Source organism: Seriola dumerili, unplaced genomic scaffold, assembly GCF_002260705.1.
Source record: "Seriola dumerili isolate Sdu_G_001 unplaced genomic scaffold, Sdu_1.0 BDQW01000068.1, whole genome shotgun sequence".
NCBI classification, from domain to species: Eukaryota; Metazoa; Chordata; class Actinopteri; order Carangiformes; family Carangidae; genus Seriola; species Seriola dumerili.
The window spans coordinates 15,928,413-15,945,889 of record NW_019174323.1 but is presented as its reverse complement, the minus strand read 5'-3'; the positions used below and the strand labels follow the sequence as shown (position 1 = coordinate 15,945,889).

The window sequence follows — 17,477 nt, the reverse complement described above, 5'->3', positions numbered from 1 at the left end:
ACTTTTTGTTTTATGAATACAACTTTCAGGCAGCCAAGAGGATCAAATTTCACTTTTAGACCCTGAAAGTTGACGAACAGTTTACGTCCCCTCGAACAAAATAAGTAAAAACGTAGAGGACATCGTGCCTATTAAATAAAATGTCGAAAGGATAGAGATCAGTACAATTTTCTCCCAGACTCAACATCTGAGAAAATCAACAACATACTTACAAATTTTGTCTGGAAAAACAGACACCACCACAAAAGAGGGAGGAATATTTAATTTTGTTGATTTAAATATACTTTTACAATAAAATTGATTAAAGGATGCCGTAAAGCCCCAAAGTTCAATTTGGTGTTTTATTCCAAATAATATTTTTTTTTAATTCAATGGTTCTTTTTTATACTTATTTGTAATTTTAACATTACCAAATTGCCTATTAAAGTATCTAAATGTTAACAAGCCCACCTAGCATGGAAATTATGTTAGAAACACAACTTTTCCCCAAATAAAACCATCATATTGAATAATGGAGACATTACTGATTGAAGAAAAATCTAGATTTAAGCAAAACTGGGGTTATAAAGGTTTACATGTAAGTTATCTCTTTGATGGTAATATGTTGATGCCAATAGAGTGTAAAAATGTAATTTGATTCTATACAGAAAAGTTTATATACATAAGTTCGTAATAACAAAAGTTACCCCCAAATTCACTGGATCCTTATGTGAGTTAAAAAATTATAATAATCTCATAATCTTAAAACAATAAAAAAAGTAATAAATCTGTAAAGCTGTATGGTGAAGTCTTTAAAGAAGAATAACTTGTTTCTTGTTCATAATTTTATAGTAATGAAGTTCATTTATACCAACTTTTTTGTCTTCATTTTTATTTATTTGTTGACATTCTTATAGATTCTCTTTATACAATTATCTTGAGCACATGTCTGCAGTTTGTATATTTGAATGTTTTTCAATAAAGATTGAGGAAAAAAATTGTCCTAAACATCATTGAAGAAAAAGCTGCCTCCAATTGAAAATTTGTCAGTTTTAAGTTCTCATGATGGGTACAGATATTTCGATGTTAATATGAAAGTCACTGCACTGAAACATGTAAAAAATCAGTTTAGTCTAACTTTGACATTTAAATTCAGCATACCCCCAGTTTCATCCATATCAATGTGAATAAATCAGAAAACATTTCTAGTATTGATCATTTCAAGAAGAAAGTGTCTGGATTTGGTAAAACAAGAAAACAAATACACCTTTTCCGTTGCAGCTTGATCATTTATTTTAGGTTTAGATTATGGAACAGCTGTGTGTGTCTGTCTGTGTGAGTGTGTTTATCCTTGGTTCATCAGAGTAGTATGTGAGCTCAATCCAATTAAACCATCTCATGTGGAGAGAGACCAAACTAAAAATTTTGGTACAGCAATCCTTAAAACCAAATAAAATGTCCATTGGATTCTTAATCCCACTCTTAAAAAAAAACAAAAAGGAGATGTACTTTGCAAATTATAATTACGGGCTAACTCTGCTCTTTTCCAGGATATGAAATCATTCTGTAGTTTTTGTTTTTCTTCCCCAAACTCAGTAACACTGCATCCATCTCCATTCTAAAAACAAATGGCGTGGCCAGCCGACCGTGCGGTCAGCTGTGGGAGTACAGAAGGGGGGGCATGTAGCTACATTAGTGGCATAGCTGAGCTCTCAATATGAGAAAGCTGACACACTGGACTTGGTCTCTCGTTTCATATTGTTCATCATAAAAACTGATTCAGTCTTGTTTTCTTCATTGGACAAAATTTTATTCTCCTTCTTCACTCCTTGTTGTCGTTGTTCTTCTCTTTAGCATAGTTGTGTGTAAAGAGAGTAGCTGTTTGGGTCGGCTCTAGCAGCGTTTCTCCTCTGGTAACGAGTGGAAGAACTCCATGCAAGCTGCCACTGTTGCATTTAGTCCTTTTCTGGCACCAGCTTCAGCACTTTGCCAATGGCGATAGTTTTGCCTGGAGGAGTAGTGTATGAAGAGGGATGAAATTGTGATACAAGACTTCTGTGATTGTCTTTATATCAGAACTACATGAAAAATAAGACAGTCACATTTATTACAGTATCTCTGCTGTAACATTTATATCTTTTGCTTCCTTATAAACCAGCTGTGAAAATTCTTTGAAGGGTCATTAAAAAATTACCCACACCCACAGTGACCTTACCTTCGTCTCGCAGCGTGAATCGTCCCATCTGAGGGAAGTCTTTGAAGGTCTCTAAGCAGATGACTCCTGCTGCCCGGAGCCTGGCGATACACACCTGGTCCTGCTTAACAAAGCGTGGTCGTGTTTTGCTTTTCTCCCCAGTTTTCTTGTCCACCAGGCAGATTAAGGCCTGCGGTCAGGATTTAAAGAGTTAAACCACGCTACAATACAAACTACAAATACACATTTCAGCAACAGCCTGTAAAGTAGAGCAGTTAACTTACTGTGATTTGCACCTCTTCAATGCAGGTGTGGATGTGAAGGACTGCATTGTAACCGGGACAAATGATTGATTTGTGCTCAATGATGACGATCTGAAACGGAAGGAGCCATTGAGCAACATGAAGAAAAGAATTTTAAAATCAGAAGTCACAGTCAGTTTTATTTGACTTATATTCCTAAATACAGTATTCAAACAGTGACAATTTAATAATGTCTCTCCATATTTGCATATAGTGTGTATTCAAAAGTAAGTAAGTAACTGTCTGAGAACCACGTGCCAGTAAAACGTGTCTTTGATAAATGAGTTAGTAAATGCCAGGTGCCTCCAGAGACAGAATACTTCAGTGCCTCATTCTCCATCTTTGTTCCACCTGGGTTCCGTACACTTGCTCTAAACACTAGACAATAAATCAAATCACAATAATGGTCTGCATCAAACAGGCTGCTGACTGACTGACTGACTGACTGCCTGCTACAGTGGCTGTGTATAAACGCCTGGCTTTAAAATGGATTGGTTTGCACAGCCATCCTGCCCACAAAGACCCTGCTTGGACACACCCTATCCCCAACCTTTTTGAAGCTGTTGCTATGCCAACCTGCAGCAGACAGCGGGGTGGAAATAGATAAAATACAGGAGAAATGTTATCTGTTGGCATCAAATGGAATGAATAAGAACCAATGACTGTGAAACTCAGATGTATGATGAGAACACCAGCGTGATAAGTGACTTTCGCTGTCCGGTTCTCACCTGTGCGTCAAAGGTGCGACCAGAGTGGCAGAGGTTGTCAGGGCTACAGAGGATAAAACCAGGCAGGATTTCTTCCTCCTCGATCCCCTTCAGCCTCAACTTCAGATTCTCCCCTGGACCTGCATCGTCTGTTTCCACATCATCGCTCAGCAAGCTCAGTACCTCCACTGTGTGCTGCAACACACACACACACACACACACACACACACACACACTATTGTGAATGTATGTTTTCAATAAACAAATAATAACAAACCGGGTACATGGCTGGTGTTGTAAGTTAAACTGGATCCTTTGGATTACAGGATCGTCTTTGCGTCTAGGCTGCAGCACATTCAATGTAAGAATGAGGCCTTGAAGTTATTTCTAGTAATGGGTTTATTGGTCCCATGTGATAGACGCAGCAAAGTCATACAGAGGAGATCTCACCCTGTTTGGCATCATGACCAGCTGCTGGGCTTTACTAATGGATCCAGACTCCAGCTTCCCGAGAATAACCGTGCCCATATCCTGTAAACAGACACACACACATATACACACAAAAAACAAAAAATCAGAGCAGTTCAAATCAGCTATCCACTAACTTCTGATTGGCATTATTCATGTACACAGAGTAAATACAGGAGCAACAGGAGCAACTCCTTGCTTCAGTGTAAAAACTTATATTAGCTAGTCTTACATGTATACAGAGAATAGCATTACAGTTGAAACCTAAGTAAATATTCTGATGGTATCATTGTGCGGATAATGTACTGATGAACTTGGGAATGCAACTTTCATTGTTGCATCATGATGCTATTGCTCAATGTGTTTTTGTCATTTGACTTATAAACCAATCTGTGTTACATTTACCTAGCAACATCTATTTGATTGGTTAAAAATAAAGAAAGAAAACGTTTCCTCATTTAAGCACCTTGGACCCATTGAGTATATTTGCACTCCAGAATGCATTCTAGCTCAGCTAAAGAAATCCTTTCACATTTTCAGAAATGGGATATTTTGTTGACAGTTAGCTGAGAAAATCTTTGTCACTGTGAGACTACCAGGCAACCAGGAGAGGCTCAAGGAGGTCACTGTGTCCACCTAAGAAAAAGCACATAACCCTTTAATTAAAAGCACATGTGTCTTTTTAAATTTTTTTTTTTTCGTATGGATTAATCAAATGAGATATAGCGAGCTAGTTGGTGAGCTTTAGAGGTGCTGGGAGGTGGATTTTATTACCTATGGATAGAGGCAGGCTAGCTGTTTCCCCCTGCTTCCAGTCTCTGTGCTAAGCTAACCATTTAGAGTGGTATCAATCTTCTAATCAAATTCTCAAATAGGCTTTTCCCAAATTAACAAATAATCCCTTTAACAATGCAGTCAATAAAGCAATTAAGTATAATGGCAGTCAAAACAGTGTTTGTATGCATCATAGAGGTAAACTTTAAAATCATTCAATCAAGGATTTTACCTTTATTTTGAATTATTTCTACGTTATCATTCTCCTATTAGCTTTGTTCATTCAAAATGTTTTAGTGTTATTGTGGTCATTAACGATTCACTTCTGCTGGCAGCGTAAATATAAGTTACTGATAATGGCTGATTTCCAGCACCCAACAAAATAATCAGGGTAATTGTTCTGTTCACAGCTCTGTGGCCCTGCTGAAAGCTTGCTGTACAGTATGTCTTGGCAAGGCAGCCATTAGTATGCAGCACCCAGTTAACCGCACCATAATCCCCTTACATCAGGACAACACCAGTTGGGACTACTTAGTCATATAACTGCTACATAAGGCTCTTATGCAATCACAGCAAAGGGAGTATTTAAAGTGCATTCAGAAAGTATTCAGACTCCTTCACTTCCTCACTTTTTTTTTTTTGCAAATTTATCAAAGAGGAAAAAATATCACATTGACAGAAGTATTCAGACCCTTCATTCAGTATTTCCTGTTTTCTTGGATATGATATTATAAACTCTGCACAGCTCAGGTTGGATGGGTCATTTTCAGGTCTGTCCAGAGATGTTCGACTGGGTTCGAGTCAGAACTCTGGCTGGGCCACTGAAGGAGATTCACAGAGTTGCCCCCAAGCTACTGCAGCATTGTCTTGGCTGTGTGCTTGGGGTCAAAGGTGCTTTAAGTAGTGAGTAAAGAGTCTGAATACTAACGTTTTCCTTTCTAATAAACTTGCAAAAGTTTCTAAAATTCTGTTTTTGCTTTGACATTATGAGGTATTGAGTGTGGATTGATGAGGGGAAAATAATTTAACAATTTTAGCATAAGGGCTGCAACGTAACAAAATGTGAAGAAAGTTAAGCGGTACGAATACTTGTATACATGTAGGGACAAAATAACTCCATTCCACCAGTGCATACAGTATGTGTTGAACAGCTTCCAACTCCTAAACAGAGATGAATGCCAAGAAGCTGAATTATCTTTAAGAGAAATGACTATATAGAGGGTTGCAATGTGTGTGTGTGTGTATGTGTGTGTGTGTGTGTGTGTGTGTGTGTGTGTGTGTGTCTGTGTAAGCATGTTGATGTGCTCTTGTAAAACAATCCAAGAGGAAGGGAAATAACAAACTGGAGAGGGAGCAAAGAATATTTTGGCAAAGTAAACAAAAACCAGAAGAAATTTGACGCCCACTTATCTGCTGAGGACAGTGCGGTGGAGAAGACAAGCTGTCACAGATTGTTGTTTTCTCTCTGTTGAGAAAAGAGAATCAAAGCCCTCCAGCTGCTCACCTTGTACTTGTCTACGATAGGTAGTCTGACTGGTCCGTCGCTGGATCTGGTGAAGTTTGGCAAACTGTCCAGGTGGGAAATAAATGGCAAACCCCTGGTAAAATAAAAAGGAAAAAAAAGATTGGCCGTCACCAGAGTTTTAAAAATTCCACTTGTGCACTTCCTGTCAAAAATGTCTTCACGAGTGCAGCCACTGTGTCTTCTCATCTACGAAGGTTGATTTGTGACAGCACATGACTCTTATTTCAAGTGTACTGCGGCAGATTTTTTTTTTAAAGTAATTTTTGATCAAACCACAGCTGAGTATAAAGTCTGAAGCAACAGAAAATGTTGCAGCCAGCATTTGGAAAAATCCAGACTCCGCACAAACCAATGCATCAACTAAAACTAAAAACCCTCATAAATAATAAAACACGTAACCACAGAAGACGGAGAGAACAAATCTGCTCAATACTTTTCTGTAAAAACCAGTGAAGTTTAAAGACAGTCTTATTCATGAATTTACCACAATGTGCACGACTTATCAAGTTTCTCTTCAATAACTCCAATGAACTTGTTATGAGTGCGTGTCGACAATCCTCACCCCGCACTCTTTAATTAAAGTTGGTATAATAAAAACATCACTAAAATGTCTTTCATGAATGGTCATGTCTGAATTGCATCAGTCTTTCTGTTCTCTGAGCAAATGCCTTTCATTTTTGAAGACCCTCTTCATACTCGTTTGATTTAGCTTGAAAGCACAAAGCAAACTTCACAAGTCTATGACATGACGTGACCCTTAGTGTGTCTCATCATGTCCTGAAATTAAAAAAAGTAATTTAAAATTTAAAATAATAAGCAGAGAGCAGAGCGCTGATCTACTTAAGCAAAAAGAGAAAATGCACATTTTTTATTTTCAAGTATTTTTCTTTGTTCAAGTGAATAATACATCAGTGTTTAACAAAGGTTCATTTAAGTTTAGCAATATTGTGTCTCATATTATTATTAAATTGTTGAATTTTATAAGATAAATATCAGCACTGGCCATTGAAGTACCCATATCTGGCGACTGCTGACTTACGTGTACCAGGGGCATTCAGGTACAGGGTCCTTGAGGTTGGCACCTGTGAGTCCAGAGCAAGGCATAAAGTGGATGTCCTTCTTGGGGTTGAAGCCCACCTTCTTCAGAAATGGCACCAGCTTCTCCTTGCACTCCTCATACCTGCGGGGAAGTCAACAAAAAGACGACATTAAAACGAATGAATAACATCACTGATGAAGTCGCAGATAAACAATATCAACACTGATCTGCCATTATCTTTAAATTTGACTATTGTAGTGGCAAACGCAGGACGGCCACTGACACAGTGTTAAAGCAAACATAAATACAAAACTGTTTTTATCCGGACCCTGTTCACCTTTCTAGGCTCCAGTTGACAGTGGGGTCATCCATCTTGTTAATCAGGACAATGAGATGCTTGACTCCTGCTGTTTTAGCCAGCATGGCGTGTTCCCGTGTCTGTCCACCCTTCTCAAAACCGGTCTCGAACTCCCCCTTTCTGGCAGAAATCACCTGATACAAAACAATGAGGCAGGGCACAGGTAGTTCCTCCGTTTAGTGATAAACATTTAGGAGAAGCGATGTCTTCTTTAAATAAATCCTAAGAGTTTATTTATAAAACATACAATAAGAATGGTTTGTTTATACTTTTTTCTTGTATTATACACAAAACTGTTTGACACACAAGAATCTCTATGTCAGTAGGGGATTTAATCTGTGTGTCGGAGGTTTAAGCCTAGTTAGCAGTTAGTTACGGTTGGCTCTGTGTCCATGTCCATCTCACCAGGACTGCCAGGTCAGCTTGTGACGCTCCACCAATCATGTTGGGGACAAAGCTCTTGTGTCCGGGGGCATCAAGGATGGTGAAATGTTTCTTCTCAGTCTCAAAGTAAGCTCTGCCAACCTCCACTGTCTTCCCCTTGTCTCTCTCCTCCTGGTTCGTGTCCAGAGCCCACGACAGGTACCTGTAACAAACGTGGTTATTTATTATGTTTTACAAAACTGTATTATGAGGACTTGAAATTTCTGTGCAGGTGTGGCAAACAAATTTATTGTAATCACGACCAACCTTTTCTATATTGGCTTCAATAATTCTCATCTAAATTCACAGTAATAGTTAAATATTGTAGGTCAAATTTAGAGCTTCTGGAGCCGTTATCAACATGTTTAAAAAACTGTGTTGTGAAATTCCTTCACATTATTAAAGATGAACAAAATAAAACTTTATTAAAAAAAAAAAAGAAACTTAAAGGCATGTTGTTTTCAGACAAAAAGAACATCAAACAAAAATGAAATCCAGCTGCATAAAAGGAAACACAGCAGTCACCAGTTGTTGTGGAGAGCAATTAATTTAGAAACAACACAGGCCTTCCTCACCATGTCTCCCTGTTCTTTTCTTTCGCTTCTCTTTCATATTTTTCCAGGGTTCGCTTGTCCACCATTCCAGTTAAGTACCTAGCAAGAAGAACACACAAAAAAAGTGAGACGTCCACGCAAGTGACGCTATATTCATTTTATCTGTGGCCTTAGAGCGAAACCGAAGCTTAAACTGAACAATAATGTTGTGCAAAAGGCGACTTGTTGCAGTGTAGCTCACGCTTTTCTGAATGCTACAACTGTGAAAGATTATGCAATCCAGAGCGCATAATATGGTTTTCTGCCAACAATAAGCTCTCAATTTTTGTTTTTCATTTTCTGGGTCTGAGTTCTATACAGTGGGCTAATTTAATGGCACAAAATACCACATTTAAAAGAAATTTAAGTACTTAATTCAGCCCTTAGACATTCCTTATTCATTGTGGAGCCCCTAAACACCGTGATCGGGCCAACAAGACATAAAAAATGGATTACGCACATGATCTGTCCTCCGATAGTTGATTTTCCGGCATCTGGCACATAAAAACAAGAGAAAATCTTTTAAGATGAATCAGACTTTCTATAAGAGAGAAAATAGTATCCACACATACACACGAGACGCACCCACGTGACCGATGAAGACCACGTTCACGTGTTCTTTCTTGGGGGCGTCTGGCGGTGCCGGAGCAACTTTGGGTACAGGCATCTCCTCCTCTTCCTCCTCCATCATCTCCTCATCCTCCTTCCTCGCGGCCCCTTCTTCACATGCTCCTCCTCCCCCGACTTCCTCCTGTCCTCCACCTCCTCCGCCTCCTCCGGGCTCCTCCTTCTGCTCCCACGTCTCTTCCTCTGTGGTCATGTCTGCCTCCGTGCCTCCGTTCTCCACCGGAGCTGGAACCATACACATTTACTACACCTACAGATCTGTTATTTCTCCGTAACGTCTGGACGCCACAGACGACTCGCAGCTTGGAGAGTGGAGGAACATAACATAGTTTTTGGCTGGAATGAAAACTTGCAGACAGACCATGAGTGAGTGTTGACTGATTCTACATCCTGGACTTTATTCAAGCCCAGTTTCTGCCAGTTTTATCTTTCTGCCACACTTAAACCACTTCAACACATTTGCACAAAAATTTGGAATGAGATCCTCTCATGCACATTTCAAACACGTACAGGAACAATTCCAACACAGAATTGCACTGAATAAAGTCACCTCATTCATTTGCACCTCCTGCAGCATTATCATTCACATCCTTTATCTTAGAAATGATGTTTCTTTGTGTGTTATTATAGGTAATTATTGCATATTATGCAGGTCTAGACATGTCATTTCACTCTATTGTAATTGTATCTTGGTTAGAGGGAGCATTCTGCAGAGAATTTCCGCTGCTATGCTCAAGAAAACTAATGTCTAACATTGTGATTTTTACAGTTTACAAGAAATAAATTGTAATTTAAAAATCAAATCTGTCAGATGAACAGAAATGTTTTTTATGTCTCAACAGCTGCTCATCCCTCTGTGGTTTCCAACCAAAAGGTCAACAGTTGATTGTGTCTTAGCATAGCTGCAAACATAATGACCGTGGTGTTTGATTTCCAGGTGCACCAACTACTTCCGCAGCTGTGCCTTGAGTCTACATATGTAATATATGTCATATAATAGCACATGTTCATAAAATTAATTTACCCTTACAAATAATCTAAAAAGAGCCGCAAGGCTTCACTTCACTTCTCCTAGGCCTGTCCATAATGTTCTGCCGAGCAAATGACTACAACTCAAAAACAGTAACAAGAGCACACTGAAATCTGCTGAGCCTTGCAGGAGACGCATCTTCCCATGGCAACACACACAAATAAGCCTCCAATTTTCGTAACTAAGAAATTATGCAGCCCAGCAGTCATGTACAATGCCTATTTTCTTCTCATGCCTAGTCGTTTATAATCAGCCTGTGAGAAACTGCTACTGGCAACTCAAAAAGCCATTTATGCCTCGACTTTGTTACATGCTGGAATTATAAATTTTGTTTTAGACATGTTCAGAAAAATTGGAAGGGGTGTGTAATACAGCAAACATCACATGTATGCCAGAAATGTAAAAAGGAAATCTTTTTCTATGCTACATCTGATCATTTTGTTTTGTCTCTCTCTGCTACAACTACAGTGCTCAGCCTCTCCGCTAAAAAACAAAAACACCACCAAATCTTTGTAAGCTGAGTAGAGGCGCACAGCATTCCAGGCCAGGCCAAAATTGTGAATGAACCCGACACAGGCAAATGACTGTATTTTTCTGCAGTAACCAAATACATTCAAATTGCTCTAACACACGGCAGGCCAGGGCCTTGGACATGCAGTTCTTGACACATATCACAGCGTGTGCCAATGGTATGTCTATTTCGGGCATGGACAAGTGAGGTTGCATCATATTATACGTAGGCCCATGCACACGGGTTTACCTATGCCAGCAATCTAAATACGGTCCAGTAAGTTACACCACAAGTAGAGATTCAAAAGTGACATGCAAGCTTTCCTTGTCTGTATGAGGTAGGGTCTTAGATTTCAACTCTGGCTGCAGTTAAATTTGCACACCTGAGCCTAGAACCACAGTGTCATGTGGTAAAAACCTGCCTGACAGCCAGGTTTGTCATTTAATAACCTGGCCATGCAGTGCCTGGAGTGCACTGTGGATGCATACCGGCTGTTTCTGCTACCTCCATGCTGGCAACTGGATCAGGGGCACCTTAGAGGAGAGAAAAACAAAGCATGTCAAAACTTTCATAAATATTGATTAGATAGGGGTGGACACGCTTTACGTTTTGTTGTGACTGTTACTGCGTAATAAATAAGCCATTGCACTATTACAACACATGACTAGCACTCGAGGCGACTTGTTGATTAGTTAGTGGAAATGCGATAACTGTGGCACTGGCTGGACTCAGCACAGCGAGTTGCAGACAGGAAGGCTGACTTAGCTGGATTAGCAAGCAAGCTAGCAAGTTAAGCTAACTTCCAGCCAGCTGTCTGGCGTTAACCTACCGTCTGAAGCCGGCATTTCCGCAGCGCTGGTTTGAAGGAAGCTCGGTACAAACACCGGGGCGTTGACGTTGGGGACAAACGGCTTGGCGTTGACGTTGAGGGCGGCGAAGGCGGTAGGGAGCCCCGCCGCGGCAGCCGGGGCCTCGGCATCCTCCTCCAGCTCCCACGAATCCGGGGCTGTATCTCTCGGGTCCATCGCTCCTTTCTCCTGAGTTGACAAGCTTTCCACTGCCGAGAAAGGCGGATGATTTCTTCTGTTCCGTTAAAACGCGTTTAGTTGCTGGTGTGTTTTAGACTCTTAGCAGCACGTTTGGTGGAGTCCCCATTGCTTTGTTAAAGCCTTGCTCTAGCAAGCATATGGAACCCGTAGCGGACGAGAAGTGGTGTTCAGCCACTGCACGTCCTGCAAACACCGCTAGAGGCCAGCACCGGACCTCCGCTGTAATGTTACAGTAACTACCTACCTTTACATTTCAGCTTGTATCTGCGGGTAGACTATTAAAAAATAACCTTAAAACTATTAAAAAAAAACATAACAAACTGTTTTCTTATTATTTTTGTTTATATTAATATTAACATTTCTGAAACACAGAAAATACAACAAAGGCTATAAATAGAATAAAAAACCATAGCATCAAAGTACAAGATTGGCAATGTAACTGAAAAAATATATAAAGTTTTAAAATTCAATAAATAAATTCATTGCAAATACGTTACATAACTTTAAAGTGACGGCAACAGGGAACTGTGCTAACACCTGTGTCTCCTCCCTCCTCTTTCACTCTTTGGCATCAGTAACTCCTCCAGCAGAGATGGCAAAAGTGGCCTCATTCTCAGGCATGTCGGGACTAGAGGAAATCACAAAGAGATAAATAAGCAGAGCAGTCAACAAACCTGAATGAATTAAAATGAAAAAAAAAAACCATGCTAAGCAAAAGACCTTGTTCTGATATCACAATATCTATTTTGGTGTAGAAAATCACATGTCAATGACTACATGGCAACAGAAAGTAAAACTGTGGCTGCAGCTGACATTATATTTAAAAATATAAATATATATAAAAAAATTAAGGGTTTAATTGCTTTGTTATTAATTTAAACAATAAATGATTGTGATTAACTGCATTGAAAAAAATTATAATGATAAAATATTATCAAAACTATAAATTACAGCAATTAAAAAGAGTGACAAACCCAACCTTCCTTGAATTTAGACAAAACAACAATTTTCACAAACTAAAATTCCACTTAATCATGTCATTACCTGTCAAATATTTTGGCAATTCTCATCTCTCCACGTCCCTTCCTCAAACTGATCCGTGTGGTGGAGGCGTGAGCCAGGATGTGCCCACCAATTGGCTTCTTGGGATCAGCTTGAAACCTTACACAGGGAAGAAACAAAATACTCTCATCAAATCTTCAAATAATGTTGCTCCAAATGTTATAGCATATTTGTAGCACAAAATATGTTATTAAGAAGCTTATTTAGAAGAGATTGAGTGAATTTGCCATCTCTTACGTCATTCCTGCTCCAGGATCAGCAGTCATTTGGTTGGTGATGAACACGGCTACATTGTACTCTGAAGTAAACATAAATGAAAGCCATTAAGATATCTCGTGCCTGGGTAGCATCCTAAAATAAAGGTAATTATAGGGAACACTACTTTTATACTGTGACCACCTATATAAGATATAAGACCACGATGCATGCACCTTGCAGACATTCTCTTCATATATAGATGAGTGATTGGTGTTTGTGGTTTTTACATATATGCAGCACTCTCGTGGTTCAGACCTTCAGAGATCTTCTGCAGTCTGGAGAGCATCTGGGCCAGTTTCTGCTGCCGCTCAGCCAGCTCCCCCCGACCAGAGAAGTCTACTCTGAACAGAGCCATGATGGAGTCGATGATCTGGCAACAGGGAGGAGCAGACAAGAAGGCAGACTCAAAGGCTGAAAGCAGGGAAGGATTCCTTCTTTTAGAACTTATGCCTGATGTTTAACTCTTACATTTCCTTGAAAACTGAACAAAAATTGTTCAGTCTAAATCTCCAACATGTGGAGAGAATGACTCAGGCAGAGGAAGAAGTAAAACCAAAGAAATGATGAGTATGTCACAACATGTTTGTAGAGTGTTTTTTTAAAACTCACCAACAGTTTGAACACTCCTCCCTCCTCATGGAATTTGGCTGCAACAAAGTCCAACAGCTCCATCTGGTGTTCACCTGTAGATAGAGCGAGCAGAGACAAGTTTAATGCAGAAAACCTCACCAGGAGATTAAGTGTGGCAATACAAACTGCTCTGCTTTCGCACAACACAAGCGTTGTGTTGTAGTCTCAATGTGTACTGTGTGTTCGCACTGGTATAGGCCCGGGCGTATAGCACATTGTCCAGCACAGCATCGTGGTCCACATTAAACCTGTCAGCGATGTCTCTCAGTCTGTCTGGACGACTCAAACCAGGCAGTTACAGGTCAAGGATAATGTCAGATAGAGTAACAGATTTAAAAACAGAGTAGTGATGGTACAGGTGCATTCTGATACGTACTAAAGAAATTTCTCTCATTTACACGTTTTCTAAAGTCGTTCTCACTGGACCCAGAAATATATATTCATAAATAATGTATTGGTTTGTCTAAGATCAAGTTAATTTGCAGTTAAAGCCTCATGCACAATGCACCTCAATTGTGGTATGGTTGTTCCCATTATTGTGAGGATACAAGGTGTTCTCTGTGTCAATGAAAATGACTTTCCCGCCTGCGTAGCCGTCCTCGCCTGGCAGCTGAGCAGCAACTGGAAAAAGACACCACAGAGTCTGTTTAATGCAATTTATTTGATTTGTACAGTACTGTTTTATAAACCACTTTGGAGCAGACATCTTAAAAAACGGCTTCTTACTCACCACAAAGTGTGTGAGACAGCTGGGTTTTTCCTGTACGGAACTCTGTAACATGAAACAAAGTAAGGAGTTAAGAGCTAAATACTGCAAACTGAGTGATATTATATCAGTCTAATCATACACAATATATTTAATTATAAAAAGACAACTTCTCACCTCCAAATGCTTCGGTGATTGCCATACTCTCGACACCTCCACCCAAAAGTTTACTGCAAAGATAAAAGAGATATGTTGTAACAGGTGTGCTATGACCTAGGATTATTTACACACATTCACAATAAGAAACTAACTCATTTTTATCCACCCAGCCAAATCTCAATGTTTGCTGATCGCTTCACTATTCAACTCGCAAATAGATGTTACAGTAAAACTGAACTTGTGACAATATTTTTGATATCACTATCCATGCTCTGAGAAAACAAAAACATAATTCGTAACGTGGATTAAACATCCGCGCAAATTGAGGTATTCATTGTTAATTTCACTTTGCTAAAGACATGTAGCAGATTAAGAAAATTCAGTTATCTATAATGCGGCCTTTCAGACCACGATGAGATATGTTCAAGATATATCATAATATTAAAACAGCTAAACTCCCATCTCATACATACACACACAATACAAACTGCTGTATGATGTTGAGTAGTGTTAATCCTACAGTCTACATGTTCTCAACATTAAGAAAAAAAATCTTAACTCAAATTCCTGGCTCCCAGTCGTGATGTGGAACACCTGCTTCCTCTTCGCACTGTACTCAAAGGCCGTCTGGAAACCAACGTTCTACAGTTTAAAGAGAATTACGTGACATATTAAATGTTCTGTAGGGTATTTGGTTAATCTTATTTCTCTGCTAGTCCAGTACTAGGCCAGAAGGAGTTCAGTACACACTGAAGAATTCACAGAGGAAAGTTCCATTTTACCAGCATTTTCCCTGCAGCTTCTTTGATTTTTTCCACTTTCGCTTCTGACAGGCCCTTGATGTTGCACAGAGCCTTGCGCGTAGTCATCTGGATCCCCTTCACAGTGCAGATACCCACAGACTTCAGCTTTTTGATGTCTGCCACATTCTGTGGTCACAGGCAGGGAAGGAAAGAGAGATGCTCACATAGAGTGTATTAATATCCTAGTTATGATTGGGTTTTTGCAGTATGCTGGTTATGTTTCACGCATGTAAACAGATAATCCTGGTTTCAGAAACCTTAATACGTCCTTTTCCAGGTTTTGAGAAATCTGGATATACTACCTGGATTTCTCCGAAAGAAACCAGGATACTATGGCATGTAAACACCTTATCCAGGTTTCTGAACCATCTCATAGTGGCTGAGATGTAAGAAATCAAGACACACCTGCAGGCAGACAATCAAAAACCTGGATACTGTTATGATCATCAATACAGGGATACGAATAACCAGGTTTTTCATGTTCCATGTAAACACCATATCCCGAAAGTAATAAAAGAATGAAAATCACTGCATCATTCTAAGCGTTCTTTCCCTCAAGCACATGAGCGCCCAGGCTGTGTGCCTCTCTCTCTCCCTTTTCCTTCGCTATCTCCTTCCTGTTAGTCTCTGCTGGTCCTCCCACCCCCAGAGCTGTATAGTCTGGATCTGCAACTGCAAACCACCTACTGCCCTCATGATCCTGTTTAACACCTGCTGCTTAACCTGCTAAATATTACTATAATTAATAATACTTATTTACTACTAATACTTATCATTAATGTTATTAGCTTTCATTATTACTTTTATCAGTAGGAGCACTACAGTTGCCATTACATTACTATTACTGCCGCTACTATCACTGTTATTAATATTGCTATCATTGCATGTTCTTGTTCTTTCCCTCTGCCCTCTCTCTTACTCTCTCTCTTATCTCCTGCTTGCACGCCCTTTCTCGCTCTCTCTCACGATCTCTCTCTCTCTCTCTATCTCTCCCAACCCGACCAGTCGAGGCAAATGACCGCCCACTCTGAGTCCGGTTCTGCTCGAGGTTTCTGCCTCTAAAAAGGAAGTTTTTCCTTGCCCCTGTCGCCTAGTGCTACTCTTGGTGGGAATTGTTGGGTCTCTGTAAATAACATTATAAAGAGAAGTTCTAGACCTGCTCTATTTGGAAAGCGCCTTCAGACAACTTATGTTGTGAATTGGTGCTATACAAATAAAAATAGACTTGACTTGACTTAATCAAAGATTGGATAAGACTCAAAATCAGGATACTAATGTACACATAAACACACTCTCTGACAGGTGATTTTTGATCTGATGAGTATGTTTCAGGCCTGCTGTTTACTCACAATCCCATGTTTCTGTAGGAGGTCAATGTCTTGGAAGAAGGACTCCTGTTCAGAGAAAAAAGAAATTTAAGTGACTTAGCTGCTGAGGAGTAAACCTGATTAATGAAGACAAGAATACAGCTTTTACTTGACACAGTGGTTATAGTGTAACTTACTTGTAATTTTTTTTTTTTTTTTAATATTGGGCTGTGACACCATTTCTTTACAGTGTCAACACTAACAGCAACTTCTTTGAACGTGTTATAGCTGTGGAAAGCCATTGTTAGATAGCAAATATGAGTTAAATTTAAAAAAGAAAAAACAAAACAAAAAAAAAAGATTAGCTAGCTATAGCTCACCTCCTCATCATTGAAGCCAGTATCATCTTCAACAACCTGATCTCCTGCAGATTTCATTTTCAGTGTAGTATGGGTCAAAGGCTGAAGATGAAATGTATTATTATATTCAGTTACTGTCAATTAGCAAGGATATTTAGCCAAGGTCATTACAATTAGCTAACCTTTCTAAGCTAGTTAAATTAGCTGCTAGCACGTAGTTCTGTTGCCTTTCAACAGCGCACAAAATAAATAAAACTGTCTGTATTGAAGTTTACAAATTAACTTGTTCGTTCATGTGAACTAGTACACAACGATAACATTAAGTTACTGGCAGAAGAAAGAATACCCTTTTAAGTTAAAAAAGCTAGCAGCTCTTTTGTTCTTGAAGTGACTTTCTTGCCGCAACTGGCGGGAATTTCTGACTCTAGACGTGTTCACGTGCAACCGGAAATTAGAAGTTTGCAAGTTGAATGAACATAAACATAGGCTATCTAACCCACATGATTTTACCCACTTGTTAATACTTGGTACTTTGAACCAGAGGCGGTACTTGGTGACCTTAAGGAATACATACAATTCCATAAAGTGATTTATAGCGAGTTTGACTTTTCAAA

General features: G+C 39.4%; 2 protein-coding genes across 3 annotated transcripts; both read right to left on the bottom strand.

The window, feature by feature from the left end:
• Positions 1–869: 869 nt before the first annotated feature.
• On the bottom strand, positions 870–11,774 carry gspt1 (G1 to S phase transition 1). The gene is made up of 14 exons (XM_022743229.1): positions 11,360–11,774; positions 11,019–11,063; positions 8,948–9,214; positions 8,823–8,856; positions 8,345–8,422; positions 7,752–7,932; positions 7,326–7,480; positions 6,989–7,129; positions 5,929–6,022; positions 3,633–3,713; positions 3,204–3,377; positions 2,458–2,547; positions 2,195–2,363; positions 870–1,987 (listed from the first exon to the last, which is right to left on the bottom strand). The coding sequence occupies exons 1-14, from the start codon at positions 11,553–11,555 to the stop codon at positions 1,935–1,937; spliced, it is 1,758 nt and encodes a 585-aa protein (XP_022598950.1). The 5' UTR covers positions 11,556–11,774; the 3' UTR covers positions 870–1,934.
• Positions 11,775–12,137: 363 nt separating this feature from the next.
• Positions 12,138–16,941, bottom strand: dmc1 (DNA meiotic recombinase 1). 2 transcript variants are annotated; one of them, XM_022743196.1, is made up of 13 exons: positions 16,885–16,941; positions 16,547–16,591; positions 15,177–15,323; positions 14,954–15,036; positions 14,413–14,465; positions 14,260–14,301; positions 14,078–14,150; positions 13,719–13,810; positions 13,509–13,582; positions 13,155–13,269; positions 12,879–12,939; positions 12,624–12,740; positions 12,138–12,207 (listed from the first exon to the last, which is right to left on the bottom strand). In XM_022743196.1, the coding sequence occupies exons 1-13, from the start codon at positions 16,939–16,941 to the stop codon at positions 12,138–12,140; spliced, it is 1,029 nt and encodes a 342-aa protein (XP_022598917.1). The 2 variants fall into 2 exon arrangements, with proteins under 2 accessions (XP_022598917.1, XP_022598918.1); XM_022743197.1 differs by lacking the exons at positions 13,719–13,810; positions 14,078–14,150.
• Positions 16,942–17,477: the final 536 nt, after the last annotated feature.